Source organism: Ceratina calcarata, unplaced genomic scaffold (assembly GCF_001652005.2).
Source record: "Ceratina calcarata isolate Rehan_Ccalc_2016 unplaced genomic scaffold, ASM165200v1 scaffold180.2, whole genome shotgun sequence".
Lineage (NCBI taxonomy): Eukaryota > Metazoa > Arthropoda > Insecta > Hymenoptera > Apidae > Ceratina > Ceratina calcarata.
In genome coordinates this window covers 193438-208145 of record NW_017139431.1, presented here as the reverse complement: position 1 = coordinate 208145, position 14708 = coordinate 193438, and the positions used below count along the sequence as shown (strand labels likewise).

Here is a 14708-nt window from a genome sequence, read left to right as displayed (position 1 = left end):
AAGTGGGTGGACCGACTCGCGAATGCGATATCTTGCTAACGAGCCAGTAATGTGCGGTGGGCTACGCCAATAATTTCAATTTGCCGGTGTCGAAGCTGACGCGACATGGCTGGCTGAAAGGCACTCGTTTCACCTTGCCTCATTCCTACCATGCTATTTATTTCTCCACAATTATAACATACAATTCGTCTCTACTTCACGTACTTTTATTAATTCCTTAATTTTCGTATGAGTATTTATGTTGAGAAAATGGAAAGGAAGAATCAAGAACATTTATACATTTATGATGAATTACAATGTGCATTAAATAATGCGACGCATTTAGTATGTAAATAAATGGAAAATATTCAGAGTAGAGTCCACATTGTAACATAAACTTGAACTTACAGCAGTTACAGCTCACTTCTTCAAGTTCGCATATGGTAAAGAACTTCTCTAAAAAATAACCCGATTTTTTAAAAAATACTGTTGTATACCAACGATAGTTAGAGACACTCATTATCTTCAATACTTCTATACCGAAATTCATCATCCTATGACTTCACTTTTTCTCTTCCCCTGATTTACTCCTTAACTCAGATTTGCAAACGTTGTCCTATACCCGCCGTCACGAGAGTTCATAATGCGCAAAGACTAATTTTCGGTCACTGTCTGCTTTCTTTCTCTCTAATGCTTTCCATATTTTCGCCATACTCGGATCTACGTATTCGTTTACCCCATTACCTCCAAGCTAAAGTTATATTGTTATTTAATAAAGCTTCTACTACGGAATACGACAATACACGGGAGACTGTTTTCAAGACAATATTCAATTTGTCGCTCTCAAGTAGGAACGTCGATAAAAGGGTTTAAATGGAGTGAGTTAAAGCGAAGATGTCGTTTGAAATAACAAAAGGAATTCCCAACGGTCGTAGGCCGCCACAGGTTCGAGTGTTATTCCGCAAATGGTGAGTCCTGCTTCACGCGCAGTAATTATTACCAGACAAGATAGATCGTACATTTCAATTAGCAGTCAGCAAGGCTCGTTGCGTCCAGGATGCAAGATTTACACTCTGCCCGGTTAGGTATCACAGGGTGAACAATTGATAATGCAGTAAGTAATAATGCAGGCTACATAGTTGAGAGCGAGAATTAAAAGAAGTGCAATTCAATTCGGAAAGTAGACCACCTGTGCCGGATTTACGTTAGCAGATATAAAAGAACTTCCGCAAAATGATTCGAACGCTAAAACTCCTATGAAATTATCTTCGGCTCGGTCCCGCGTATAAATAACTCTGCGACCGAAATCCACTGCGACTAACTATAAATGCATTCAAGGGAATGACGATATCTTTATTTCGCCTGGAAATGGGAAAGTTGAAACATTTTCTAGTTGAAATCTGTTCAAGAGGAATTGAGGATGCAAATGAGGAAATACAAATTGGAACGTTCATACATTGTGTGCATAAATGTATGACATATGTGCTAACATATTTGGCACTTGAATACAAATAAGATCAGAAATTCATTGGTTGTTCATGATTCGAACATTTTGCCGAACGCTGGTCTCAAGGGTGGGGTTTGCAGTTTTTTTATTCAAATTCGATGTCTTCCACGACGACACCGACTGCCTCATTAAGAAATGACGTATCGGTCTGGGAAATCGACGTTACTCTCCACGGTTCTTATCGTAATCAGTGCGTGGCGGTATCGTGGGACCGAATTTACGCGTCATTAACCGAGAAATCCGCGTCCCTTGGGACTCTGTTGATCTTGGAGACGCGAGAAGCCTTGAAGATCGAATTTGGCGATCTTTGCGGCAGCACACACCTTTGAACGAATTAAAGAAGCATCACAGTGGAAAGAAATCTCCTAGTTTAACACTTAGGTGAACTATCCCGGTCGTCGCAGCAGCTCGAAACTTTCCCCGGCCATTTAACTTTCGCTAATGAAATCTGTTTATCTCGACGGAGTTCCTAAGTAAACTTAAATACTAAAAGTGAAATATAATATGGAATTTAAACACCCGCTGTGGGAGAAAAGACCAATCGATCTTTAAATCTTCCATTAGAGACGTTTATCGTGTAGTCACAGGCTCGATTATTAAAATAAAATAAAGTCGTACCTCTTTGGGATTTGAATTCGTTTTCTCCGAAATGACCGTCGACATTGTACGTAATTTCGTTGAGACTGGAGGAAATGATCTTTCGATGTACACGAAATTAACTTCCTCCTGATTTGCTCCGTCGTTACACAGCCACATCTTTTTTCCGCCCTCGAGACTTGCATAAAAAGATTTCTATTTGTATCGGTAGTGATTGACCAAATAACCAACATGCCGGACATTGACCATATATGCCGCCGTAAATAGAATCCGATAGATAGAGGATACGCTCAGCGAAGACAGGGGATGCGAAACCATCGCCTATCCACCACCGTGACAGGCTCGATCGTTTCTTGCTGCAGAAGGTCCGACGCGAGAGCGAAAGAAAAAGAAAAGACGATACAAATAGGAGCGGGCAGGAACGAGGAGGAAAGAGAGAGATCGAACGACGTGTGTAGGCAGAGGGTGCGAAAGGAAAATGTAGCAGGGTAAACGCACACAACGATCGTTGTGTGTGCATATGGGGCTCAAGGTTTAACCTTGACCCTCCTGCTGGCAATTCGAAACACCACGCCCTGAAGATGAACCTTCTTTTAGCCCTGGTCTCACGTTTCGGGTATGCTTTAACTGCCCCCTTGATTTATTTGATTTCTTATCATCGTTTTTTATTTAGAAACGAATAGGTGGTAACTTTGGTATCTGATTTACAAACTTCTTCATACATAGAATGTAAACTAAATATGTATTTGGATTTCTAATTCATCTCGATATTCGATCTTCGAAGTCTAGTATGTAGTTATGTGTATTATATATGTGTTTATATGTGTATATATGTGTTTATAGCACATACTCATTGTACGTATATTTGATATTACATACATCATTATTTCTACAGCATAATGCGTTATGGTATAATGTACGAAATTATATGATTAATGGCGTGTACGGTGGTAAAGTTGCGGTAATTAATTTACAATTGGGTACACGTTCCTCGGCTTAATTTACCACTATTTTTGGTTTAGCCGAATTTCGTTAACTAAAATACGGGAGTTAAGGCTTTAGTAAACTGGGGTGAGGATACAGCAAAGCCGTGAATACAGGCGGTGGTGCGACGCTAAACGCGTGCGAAGAAAAAAGTAGTTTTAATTATTCAACGGGGGAAAGCGAATGGAAGATGTGCCGAAAGTTAAATAATTACATTCCCAACTGCCGGCTTGGAAAGCAGAATAGGTTAATTAAAATGTGCAGCGTGTGCAATACATACGTCGGTATTCGTTGAAACATTACGCAAATACGGTCAGCGATCGTTTATTTCCTGATATTTTCTTTATCCTCTTTACAACTTTTGCGCTTCTCTTCGTACCATCTCGACGATCGTACATTTCCCTTCTTTCTTTTAATGTTGACTTTTATTCGTTCCTGTCATCTCTCCAAACCTACACGAGATGAAAAGTCCGTTCTGTTCCCATTCGCGATTATTATAACGAACACAGCGAGTAGCCTGGGCTTTTACATTATCCGCCCAGAAAATTCCAACCTTATCTCGTCCACAATGTTTCACTGCCGCCTCCATTCCGTTCTCCTCTTTCCGTGTCCCCTTCTTTTTCACCGACATCGTTCTCATCCTGGAATGACGCGGAGCGACGCGCGCAAACATACAACGCGTGCTGTTATAAATTTTTCAATCGCGTCAGTCATCACCCGGTTTCGAATCGTTTCCGAACATTATCTGTAGCTGGAAAAAGGCTCAAAGCACAGCACCAAGCTGTGTGTGTCGATCTCTGTCCCTTTCAATTCGGGCTACGCGGTGTATCAATGAATCGGAAGAGACATTATTTTTCAACTCTCTTCAACTCATTCACATTCCGTTTTGCTTTATCTTAATATAATGTCTTTTAATACTACCGTTACTATTCGGGATGCTGAGAGCGCTATTCAACGGTGTTACTTTCGATCGTTTACAGATCCAGAAAACAGCTGGCCACGTGAACGAAGGTCGCCGGCCATGGAATATAATTAGTCCTCTACTTATGGAACGTCAGGCCAGTCAGCTTTGGGTCCACTGAAACGGTTCGCAACAAAACGGTTTACTTGGGAAAGGCCTTTGTGCAAACACGTGCGGCCATGGTCAGCGTTTATTTCCTTCTTGGACGAGGCTCAGCTATGCATGGAAAACTGGGAAATGCCCCGAAGGCCGGTTGGTCTAGGAAAATCTTTCAAGGGTAATTATGTTTTACTACGAAACCTAAGTATATATTTGGTTCATGGATTTTCCTGCTCCTTCATTTATGGTAACTGCATACTGCTGACCTTTGTCATTCCTCTCTGGATTTTCCAAATAGAAAACGAGGTCCGTAAAAAAAAAATGCTATAACTGACAACACACTGTAGTTCCTGATGTATTAAATCAAGCCTTGTAAGATTCTTTTCTAAACAAGAGTAGAAAATTTTCTGATTAACCGTCTCGCTTAATTGGATTTTTTTTCCTTTTTTACTCGGTCTAGGTTCATTGGAGGACGTTCGGTAATCGTAAAAGCAATGTAACAAAACGGCTCGGAAGTTCATTAGAGTAAAACCACCGATGCAAGTAATTGAAGTATCTTCCCGGTTAATTATGAAGTGATTAATTGTAGCAGGATTTTTCAGTAGCTCGTAGATTATCGAGAGGCACGTGAATATTCTGCCGAACGTTTAATGCTCGCAGAAACGCAGAGCAGGATTCTTTTAAAATTTTTTCAGACAATTCGTTTTGCGACGGATAGGGGACGACGAAAAAGAAGTGGTCGGGGAGAAGAAGGGGCGGCAGCGAGAAGCAATTCCTCCGGACAATTCGAGACGGAGGCCTAGGTATTCTTTTTAAGGCGGAACACTCCGCCGCTGCTCGTTGCACGCTGGTAATGGGGAATCATCCCCCAGCAGTCTCCAGGAATTAATTCGAGGCTAATGCCGCTCCCCGATATCGAATCACTCGCGAACCGGTGTTAGTATCTGCTTACCACCCTCTCGGTTAGCTGCTCGCCGTACTTGCATTTCTGCTCTCCTACCTTTCCCCCGCGAAACGTTTTCTAATTTACCCTCTAATTTGCGCCGCGATCCTCGAATCCGTATCACTGGGTCATTAAAAAAAAAGAAGCAGAATAAATAGAAGATCCTGTTCCTGTCTCCTTTCTGCCGCCGCGCTTGGCAACGGCACGCGTTTGGTCCTCGTCGCGTAGTTGGCTACGATTTTCGCCATCAATTGTGTACTTAAACCAACGTAGTAACCCTTTATTGCCAGAAACGCGGTCTCCAAGATGAAAAGCGAACTCCTGGCGAGTATCCACCAGAATTAAGAGTCACTCGAGGCGCTTTTTAATTAGCCCGAAGGGACATCATCAGGAAGAGGCAGCTTCGGTCTAAATACGTAATTAAAATCGCGGACGTGGTAGTAACCACGGAAAACATAATCGAGTACGAGCGACAAGTCGCCGGAAAGCGCAAATTTCCACGTCGTTCCTACATTCTTTGTTCATTCTGAAACTTGCAATTTGGAATAGCGGGCGTCAAATCTATTAAATTGTAGCATTTAAAAATTGTTCTTCAATGGAGTCCGTTTCTTATCTTATCAGTCGTTTCGCGGCTAATCATATTTTCTTCCATAAGCAAAATTCTAAAGTCTCCACAGGAAAGTTCACAAGTTTTCTGAAGCATCTTTGAAAATGAACGCACGAGGCTCGCGTAAAGGAGACGGAATGAGAGAGCAACAGAATAAGATAGACAGAAAGAAGGGAGAGAGGGAACAGTGGAGAAGAGAATGAGCGAACATGAGAGCCGAGAGAGAGTGAGAAACTAAAAGATGGCGCCACGTGCGTAAACCCGACGGAGACCAGAAGCGAGTACCAGAAGATGAGAGAAAGAGACGGCATCATCACTTCCTTCCCCCTCACCAGCACGAAATACGGTCGGACTGCAACGTCCGAATCCGATCATCGTCAGATCGCTCAGTAGTGCGCGAGACGCATTTCGTGACGCGTGTTCTTCATTGCGTTGCGGCGGTAATTATTGCTATACGAATACGCGAGTGACCAGTTCACTTCTCTGTTACATCAGCATTCGGACTACGATGATTGATCCTCTCTGTGCTGCTGCTGCTGTTGCTTTCGAGTTTCTCTCTTGTGCACGCCACTAGCAAGGGAGGAAAAGATTCCCTCTCGTGTTTCCCTGCGGTCTACTTCTTTTCTCTCCCCATTTTTCTCGGGATTATACGCACGCAGCAGCAGCAGCAGCAATGTGCGGCGTGCAGTCGTCGGCTCGGTAATGTGCGCGCGATATCGTTTCAGCCCGAGGAAACGTGGAGCCAACACGCGAAGAGGAATTACCTACTCGGTACATCTCTCGGAGTGGAAACGAGACGCGCGCGGACCCAAGCCAACCAGCAGCCGGGCGACGTAACACGGGGAGAGAGAAACTGGGAGAGGGTGAACTACAGGGTATTTTGGACGCAGATCGATCGGTCGCTCTCCGGTTCGCGCCATGTGACCGGTCAAAGACCAGTCTGCATACACGGTGTGTAGAACGTAGAGGCGGTCGTCAGGGAGCTTCTTCATTGTCTCTCTTTGTGCGGTAGTCGCGTGGTGGTAGTGCGTTCGTTCCATCTATTGGAAAATAAGATTTGTCGGAGCGGTGGTGGTGTCGTCGGCAGTAGCGCGCGAACCATCGAATGGGAAGGTCCGTTTTTCGAGGATAGTTGCCGGGCGGCGAGAGTATTTTATGCATGCATGTATGCACCGTATTGTGGATGTGGGAATTCTGGGAGAATATAATCGCGAGGGAAAACAGAGGGCATATACGGTGAGGTTTGTGCCACGGGAGAGTGTCGTTGTCTTGGGTCAGATGTAAAAATAAAAAGGAAGCAGACGTGTGTCTCAAGGCTATCGGGTCGCATATTGTCTCAACCAGGGGCGTAAATCACGGGCTCATCACCCATCATCCACATTCTGGTACGAATGCACGCGCGTATTTTTTTTATTATAATTCCATTGTCGTTTATCCCATAAAACGTATCATACTAATACTTAAACTCTTGAGACGTACATGTCTCGTCCATTGGACGTAGCCAAAAAATCTTTACCCCGCGCGAATATGACGAAACTGTTCATCGCTTGCCAAGCGGTACGGCTTTTCATTCGTTTTCGATTCCGTATTTTATGTGTACAATCGCTCTCCAAGAACCGACAACAGAAGCATATCGGCTAAGATCAAACGAGAAGGTCGGTCGCGCGTAAAATTCTCTGAGGTTCGTTTTGGAAGGGTCCGACCAACTCGAAGGAACATAAACATCCGTGTGGTGTGCGGCAGCATTCTCTTGCCCCGTACATTGTTACAGTTTTGTCTGAGGATCGGTTGCGTCAAAGTTAGAGATCGCGTGCAGAGAACGTTTATTTGATTCTGACCATACGATGTGCGTAGGTTTTCGTGAAATATTTGTTTCAAGGAGAATTCCCATACTAATGTTAGCTTTTCATAACTCGCTCCGAAACACGTGTGCTCGGACCACGTGTTTTCTCTACGGTGCTTCTGAGCGAACCCTCGGCGTCGTGTATAATTATTATTAATTTTTTTCAAATAGGTTTTCCTTCATCGATGAAATCCATTGAAATCATCTGCGTTCAGAATTCAATGCCGAAACTTAAACATTTTGCTTAATCGAGAAAGAAGCATTTATGATTATTTAATAAAATATATAATTGTTTCTTCATTTCATAATTTAATTTTGAAAATTGAGACATAATAACGTAGTTTTTTTTTTAATCTGCATTCTAAACGGTTTCATACTGTTAAAGTAAATCTAGGTCTTAGGAGGCAAGGTATCACGTAACTTTCGATAGATAACGTGTAGTTATCTAGCACAACAGAATTCGTCTGCTGAAGCCTTGAAAACTTTCGATTAACTTAGAGAACGAAGTGCAGTGACGCTGAGACATTTAATTTATATCTGCTATTATATTTAACATTGTTATTCGCCTTTTACTATCTTCAAAATTTACTTGTAATTGTATCGTAACTTCTCTCGGGTTAACAATATGAATGAAGTTTGCTATAAAGTTTAAAATCAGTAAAAAAATTTAAGTGGCGAAGTAGAACGCACTGGACGCTCAGCTACTGATTTCTGAATTCACTGCTGCTGACGCAAAACAATGAGATCGATATCAATTAAGTCAAGTCGGGCCGTTGATCGCTGGAAACCCCATAAAAAGCAATCTCTTTACAGGGTTACATGTATACCCGGTTTTTCCGAGAATGCTTAACAGGAAACCTATTGAACGATTTTTTTGTCTAACTCACAAACTACTATTTATTTCTGATCTATGAAGGGCCAATTGAAATTTCTTCATCCAAGGATACAATAGTTTCCTTTCTTCTTCAAGTGTATACATTTTATATCATTCTTTTACATTTCCAATTTCTTGCTTTGATGTTTTTACTGTAAAATATCAAAAATCAAATTATTCGCTTGTGAACAAGAATTATTCTTTTGTCCCTTGAGTAATATAAAAATGATTGAACCAATAAAAAAGCGAGGCATTGGAATCTCCGAGGCTTCGGTGACATGCAAGGTGAACGCGAGTCCGTGTTAATCCACTGGTTTCTGAGGATTATATATGCAGCTCGCGGACTCCACGGTCGTGAATCCCTGTAGGCATCGAAAATGAAAAAAAAACTGGCTAGTCTGGACCAAGGTTAGAAGATTGCGTTGAATAATAGCCACACAAGCTTGATTCAGTGCCGTGCAAAAGTCGAGGAGATCGCGAGGGGTGACGAGATCTATTTCTGTCGAAACAAGTTAGAAGTAGGAAGCAAGCGTGAGGAGAACGAAACGCCTAGTTGACATCGCTACTAGGGTACAAATTCATGAGGCGTTTTAATAGTTGAGCCAACAAGTCAATGTTCCCCCATTATAAAAGTTCACTTTTTAAACTCATGCATTTTTATTAATTGTTTATAGTTTATGAATTATAATTTGTTTCGTCTTGGAGGAAATCTTAGCGATACCGAACGTCATGTTATCTGTTTATTTGTAAAGGTATCGCGATAATTAAGCACTCTGTTGCGTTTCTCTTATTACCAATCCACGATACTGTCTCTCGTACATTCTCTCGATATACATATTTCTCGCTATCTTTCTTATTGTTTACGTCTCAATATATCTGTAGAAGCAACAGGAGAGCGCTACGTCTTCATAAACGATAAGCCTGTTCTTGAATACAGGAAGAAGTTATCTTTTGCTGTTTTCCGCTATCGAACCGGCTTATCGGCATAGGAAAGCCGTTGATATTTACCGAGTAACCGATAATTCAGTTACATCTCACTTGGCTCGTTGTGCTCTGGACACGCGTGACTCACTGGCGTGACTCAAGGGACGGAAATCTTGTTTGTCGAAAAAGCGCAGACCTTTTTCAACGCGTCTCTTCGATGTTCGATATCTCCTCTTCCAACCGTTGTCCGCGTCCCTTCGAGGAAAGAAACTCGCAGACAAAGTACAGCCTGTTCAACAGAACTCTTATCTTCCGATAAATCACTTCGCTTGAGACAAATTATACAGTACCCGCGAGTAGATTATTAAAGATTTCTAATCTTCCTTTTTATATTTTCAGATATCGTGTGGAGCGTTTATACTTCAGATTATACTTGCTCTTAATTTTCAAATACGTAAACAAATCCGAATACCCAGAGTAGTGCGTACTGAATAAGAACATATCTTTTGTATTACCACAATCTTAATAAGCTTCAGTGTTTAAAGTTTTCGTCGATGTTGCGAGACAAACTGTCACGAGAATCCGTCGCGCGTGCTAGCTCGACACATTTCATGTAATCAGGGTACAAACAGAAATTTCTCCGACGATTAGATAAAACAATGTGATAAAGCACGAGTACTGCTTAGTACGGAAACAGATTGTCAATTACTTGCATCTCCTATCGATACTCCTAATTCATTCGATCGAACAGAAGAAAAGAAGAGGAGGAAGCATAGAAACAAAAGTGGAAAAAACAGAATCGATATCACTGGAGGGAAACTACGATTAGGGCTAGATACAATAGTATTCGTTTTCAGGATCTACAGGAAAATGGAACATGTAGCGGACATGGTGGAGCGTGAACGAGTTTTTGGTAGCTTCGAGTCTAAACATTTCGTGCCCAAAGCCCCTTATCATTCTCCTGTCCGGTGTAGGATTGTTAGACGACTGGACGGAGAACTGATAAGGGCCCGAGGGTCACAGAATCATCGTGGGGCATGTGAGACCATTGTGGACGACAGCTGTGGACCTTCATCAATATCAAGAATTTCTTTCGAATTTTCTGTAATCTTTTGTGTGCACAATAAATAGTTTTGAAATATATTCAATGAAAATGTTCCTTGCCTTAAAAATTTAGAGGAGTGACTAGGGTAAATAAATACGAGAGACTTTGTTAAAAAATACGGAGTTTTATTCTAATAAAGATTGTAATACGAGATTTCTGTTTTACGCTGTACGCATGCAATCACGCGCAATAACAAATCATATATGTAGATTATGCTTTTGTTTGAGAAAAAATAAATGGCTGCGATCGTTTGACGATCATCGTACGATTCTTGTCTTTTACACTGTTTGAGCAAAATTTGCACATATCTACAATCATTGAAATACATTTATTTTTTTATCAACTCTCTCTGATCAATTTCGTAATTGGGATTTATTTGAATCACTTGTCTGGTTGAACCGTCAATCTTCTTCGGTGGATTCTGTACAATAAAAATTTGTTTCCCCTCTTCTTTTTCTGTTAACAATTGTCCGACTCCCATTATTTTTAACGTAGGCACAGTTTTAATCAACGTGGTGTTGGGAATTGATAGATTTGTATTGTCTAATTTTGGAAAAATTATGGGATTCTTCGTGGTCACCGAGGACGACTTTTTCTTGGGCATTATTGGCACTTCCGAAGGAGAGAAATTTGTCCTTTTCATCGCAGGAATCGGACTCGTTGCATTGTCTGAGTTTACGGATACTATTTTAGTACCAAGCACTATACTGTTTCCTATAAAATATAATTTGAAGTATAAATAAAAGGCGAAGAATCGTTCGTATAATTTTTACATTACCTTTCTGCATCGCCTTCGTTACGGGACAGTCCTTATGGGCTAATAGTAGCGTTTTCAATTTAGCGACCTCCGATCGTAAGACTTTTATTTCCATTTGTAGAGCCACGTTTGTTTCATTCGCATTAGAGATCGTATTTTCGAGGTGTTGTATCCATGCTTTTCTTTTTGCTCTCGCCCTCATAGAACTAGCTCGATTGCGTTCTAACATAACTTTCTTTTTTGCGGGATCTTCCGTTGTCTTATTCCTATTCTCTTTTCTTGAATTAGTCAATTCGTTCTTGTCGGTATTGGTATTAGCAGGTTTCTGATTTTGCGAGCCACTAGCTTTAGTTAAAGCTTGTTTCAATTTCTAAAATTAAATGAGACTATAAGCTCTGGAAAAAGTATTGATTTAAACATATTCATTTCGATTATCGTACCATTCTTGCTAGAGAAAATGTAGAGCCCGTTTTTTTCGGTTCTGTCCTTGTATTATAATGCACAGGAGGTTCTGTTTTTATGACAACAGTTTGCTGTCTCATCGTCTGTACATTAGCTGCATTGATAGGGTCGCAAACCGGGATCGCAGATAATTGCATTAATTTTCCACCCGCTGTTTTCAACAGCAACTGCACTTCCTCGCCATTAATCGTTCTTAAAAGGAATCCTCATTTCATTTAAGAGTTTCAGGGACTTATCGATAATTTCAAGAATTATTTATTTACTTACAATTGCGGGTCTTGTGAATCTTTCGATAGTAAAGGTGTAACAGGATCGATGATATTTTCTGTTAACGTCACATTCCGCTCGACCGTCAATTTTTCTTTCAGCAAACCCTGTTCATCCGTTTCCGTAAGTTTCACCGTTGTGCAGACGTCAGTGTCTATAATAGTTTTATCCTGGGTAGTTTTATCGGTAATCACGATGCTTCCGCATTCTTCTACAGAGTTCTCTGGTAGCATTTGATTACTAGTAGACAGTACATCAGCTATATGAGGAAATATGTGTGGTGTATGCAGACTATCATCTGCAATTCCAGCCTAGAAGATTACTTAAATGATGGGACTATTAGAAAAGCATTTAAAAATAACTTAATCAATAATTTACCTCTGATACTGTAAGAGTACCAGTATTTCCTGACTCTACTGCTCTCCTGAAGGTTTCCTCAAAGGGATTCACATTCTGTAAGTCTTGGAACAGACCAACCTCTTCACAATTCCTGATAAAACGTGTTGGTGTGGGTGTTTGATCAGCTGTAAATTATAAAGTTTCTTGTGTTCTCTTTTATTTTATCTCTTTATGTACACTTTATTAATTAAAGATTAATTTTTACCAACAAAGCCACCACTTTTGTTACTGCTCCCAAGGTTTAACATCATATCATGTTTCTTCTTATGAACTGTTAGCTGGTCTTCATTCGTGAAGCTCTACAATAATAAATATTATATTGTAATGAATACAGATTTCTGTTTGAAGTAGAATTATTAATTACCATATTGCAGCCAGAGGAAGAGCAAGCAAACATTTTATCGTTGTCGGTCATTGTCAAAGTTATAACATTCAATGTATCATAATTCACAGGTGGCACGATAAAAGACGAAAATAAAGCTGAAGGGTGTACATGTAACACAGCTCAATTTTTATCGGAGCTTCATTTCCTCCAAGACATTTGCGTCGACAGTACATATTTGCGTTTAGTATTACAACGTATACAATATCCAAGGCACTTAAAGTCAGAAAATCAAACAAAACACAGAGTACAATTCTTTCAATGATATTTTGACAATTCTACTTGCTCCTTCTCGAATCAGCTGTTAAAACGATGACCAGTGAAACAGTCATTGAAAAATTATTATAAAGTATGCCAGTGTATAGAGTAAATTCTAGATTCTAGCTAGAGATTATTAATTCAGCCGCGGTTTTTCATTGGCCATCGTATTCCCTAGTAACGTTCTGGCTTTTAGTTGATAGTGTTCGTTCGCCAGTGAGTAAACTACCTTAGATTCTGTAGTTCTATGAATCAGTATGTTTATTAGTATTTGTACTGGTTCTTAAAAAATAATTTTTGTTTAAGTAAATGTTATTGTGATAAAAAAAAGTAAGAAACAATTAAATTCTATTGAATAGTTTCCAAATTTTGCCCTACAAATAATATATCCAGATCGAATTACATAATTATAGATAAAACTAAGCGAAGGAGGTTCATTGGCAAAAATATTGAGGAAGAGTATTATATCTCAGCATTTGTAACAGTAAAATAATTTTGAAGCTATCATTATGATGCAAGTATATAGGAATATCACAAAATTATTTCTATCCCGTAAGTTTTAGTATCTTCTTGAGATTTGAGTTTAAATACGTTATTATTATGTCATATTAATCTAACATTTTTGTTATAGCAAAATGTATTTTTAAATCAATACCAGCAGCAGGAGTAAAATCTTTTGAACCACCACCTTATTACGATGGTATCTGATTTTGTAATTACACGTAAGGGAAAGGAATGAACCATTTTTTAAGAGACGTATGTACTTATGTTTATAGATATTGAAATCCCTCAACGTACTAGACTTAAAGTTGCGCAAAAAGTACCACAGTATGGAGGAAATGTAGTTCCTTATAGAACACAAAAAAGATTAAGGTTGATGCGTGGGCCTGAACTCTATCATAATACCCTTTTACACAAACAATATGGCATAATAGTAAGAGAAGGGAGACTAAAACAGAAATCCACAGAAAAGGTTCTAGAGTTGCATATAAACAAAAATGTTTTAGGCGACAGGAGGTGGTAGACTGAAACACAATAATTTTGAGATGATTCGTATGACACTTCTGAGGAAGGTAGACTATAATAAGGTATTTGCGATCTGGAGGGTTCCTGATCCTTGGCAACCTATTACTAAAAAGGTCCTTTAACAAGTATATCTTTATTTAAAAATTGTATTCTAATGCAGGAGTGATACTCATAATTTATGGTTTTCCATACAGGGTCAAGGAACACGAATGGGTGGTGGCAAGGGAAGTATAGATCATTATGTAACGCCAGTAAAAGCGGGGCAAGTTATTATCGAGGTTGCTGGGAAAGCCGAATATTATGAGGTATCAAAACGATTTGACTATAGCGTACATTTTATATATTACACACATGAATCAAATCCCAAATAATTTGTTTAGGTGAAATACGTGCTTAACAATATTGCAAAAAGGCTACCTTTCGATGCAATGGCAGTTAGCCAAGAAATAATGGAGAAAATGGCTGAAAAGAAGAGAAAATTAGAAGAAGAAAATCTAAACCCATATACCTGGAAGTATATTATTCAAAACAATATGCTCGGTTCCCATTATTGGATATCGAAGTACGACAGGCGATGGTTTAACGAATATGTCTAACTTTGGACGCATAAGAATGTAAATATGTACTCGTGAATAAATCACAATGTGATACGTGAAGTAGTCTCGTTCCTTTATTGAATAAAGAATTATGGCAATAATGTTTACCTACCTTCTTCCAGTAGTTCCTTTCCTAAA

The 14708-nt window shown here is 39.8% G+C and overlaps 2 protein-coding genes and 1 long non-coding RNA gene across 8 annotated transcripts in view; 2 read left to right on the top strand and 1 right to left on the bottom strand.

The window, feature by feature from the left end:
• The window catches only part of LOC108632993 (uncharacterized), a 63132-nt gene extending 52671 nt beyond the window's left edge, over positions 1–10461 (top strand). For 3 of the 6 annotated variants that reach the window (XR_003388737.1, XR_003388738.1, XR_003388740.1), the window contains 2 exons: positions 4048–6117; positions 6403–10461. This is a non-coding gene — a long non-coding RNA (uncharacterized LOC108632993). The remainder of the gene's footprint in view (positions 1–4047; positions 6118–6402) is intronic. The other 3 variants (XR_003388741.1, XR_003388742.1, XR_003388739.1) reach the window with 3 other exon arrangements.
• A 66-nt stretch (positions 10462–10527) lies between these two features.
• Atf-2 (Activating transcription factor-2) lies at positions 10528–13042 on the bottom strand. Its single transcript, XM_018037890.2, has 7 exons — positions 12673–13042; positions 12514–12607; positions 12288–12433; positions 11910–12220; positions 11621–11834; positions 11202–11550; positions 10528–11137 (listed from the first exon to the last, which is right to left on the bottom strand). The coding sequence occupies exons 1-7, from the start codon at positions 12721–12723 to the stop codon at positions 10752–10754; spliced, it is 1551 nt and encodes a 516-aa protein (XP_017893379.1). The 5' UTR covers positions 12724–13042; the 3' UTR covers positions 10528–10751.
• A 130-nt stretch (positions 13043–13172) lies between these two features.
• LOC108632998 (mitochondrial ribosomal protein L16) lies at positions 13173–14630 on the top strand. Its single transcript, XM_018037898.2, has 7 exons — positions 13173–13278; positions 13362–13500; positions 13580–13648; positions 13725–13882; positions 13956–14087; positions 14169–14279; positions 14355–14630. Exons 2-7 carry the CDS (start codon positions 13458–13460, stop codon positions 14568–14570), a joined length of 729 nt encoding a protein of 242 aa, XP_017893387.1. The 5' UTR covers positions 13173–13278; positions 13362–13457; the 3' UTR covers positions 14571–14630.
• Positions 14631–14708: the final 78 nt, after the last annotated feature.

What these genes read in the sequence shown, in the direction of transcription:
- Atf-2 (XM_018037890.2), bottom strand. Translation starts at nt 12,723, where the DNA reads ATGACCGACAACGATAAAATGTTTGCTTGCTCTTCCTCTGGCTGCAAT. An exon ending in CTTCCTCTGGCTGCAATATG is followed by an intron (nt 12,608 to 12,672) that starts GTAATTAATAAT and finishes TTATTATTGTAG; the next exon opens with AGCTTCACGAATGAAGACCA. An exon ending in GATTCACAAGACCCGCAATT is followed by an intron (nt 11,835 to 11,909) that starts GTAAGTAAATAA and finishes ATTCCTTTTAAG; the next exon opens with AACGATTAATGGCGAGGAAG.
- LOC108632998 (XM_018037898.2), top strand. Translation starts at nt 13,458, where the DNA reads ATGATGCAAGTATATAGGAATATCACAAAATTATTTCTATCCC. An exon ending in CACAAAATTATTTCTATCCC is followed by an intron (nt 13,501 to 13,579) that starts GTAAGTTTTAGT and finishes TTTTTGTTATAG; the next exon opens with CAAAATGTATTTTTAAATCA. An exon ending in GGAAAGCCGAATATTATGAG is followed by an intron (nt 14,280 to 14,354) that starts GTATCAAAACGA and finishes TAATTTGTTTAG; the next exon opens with GTGAAATACGTGCTTAACAA.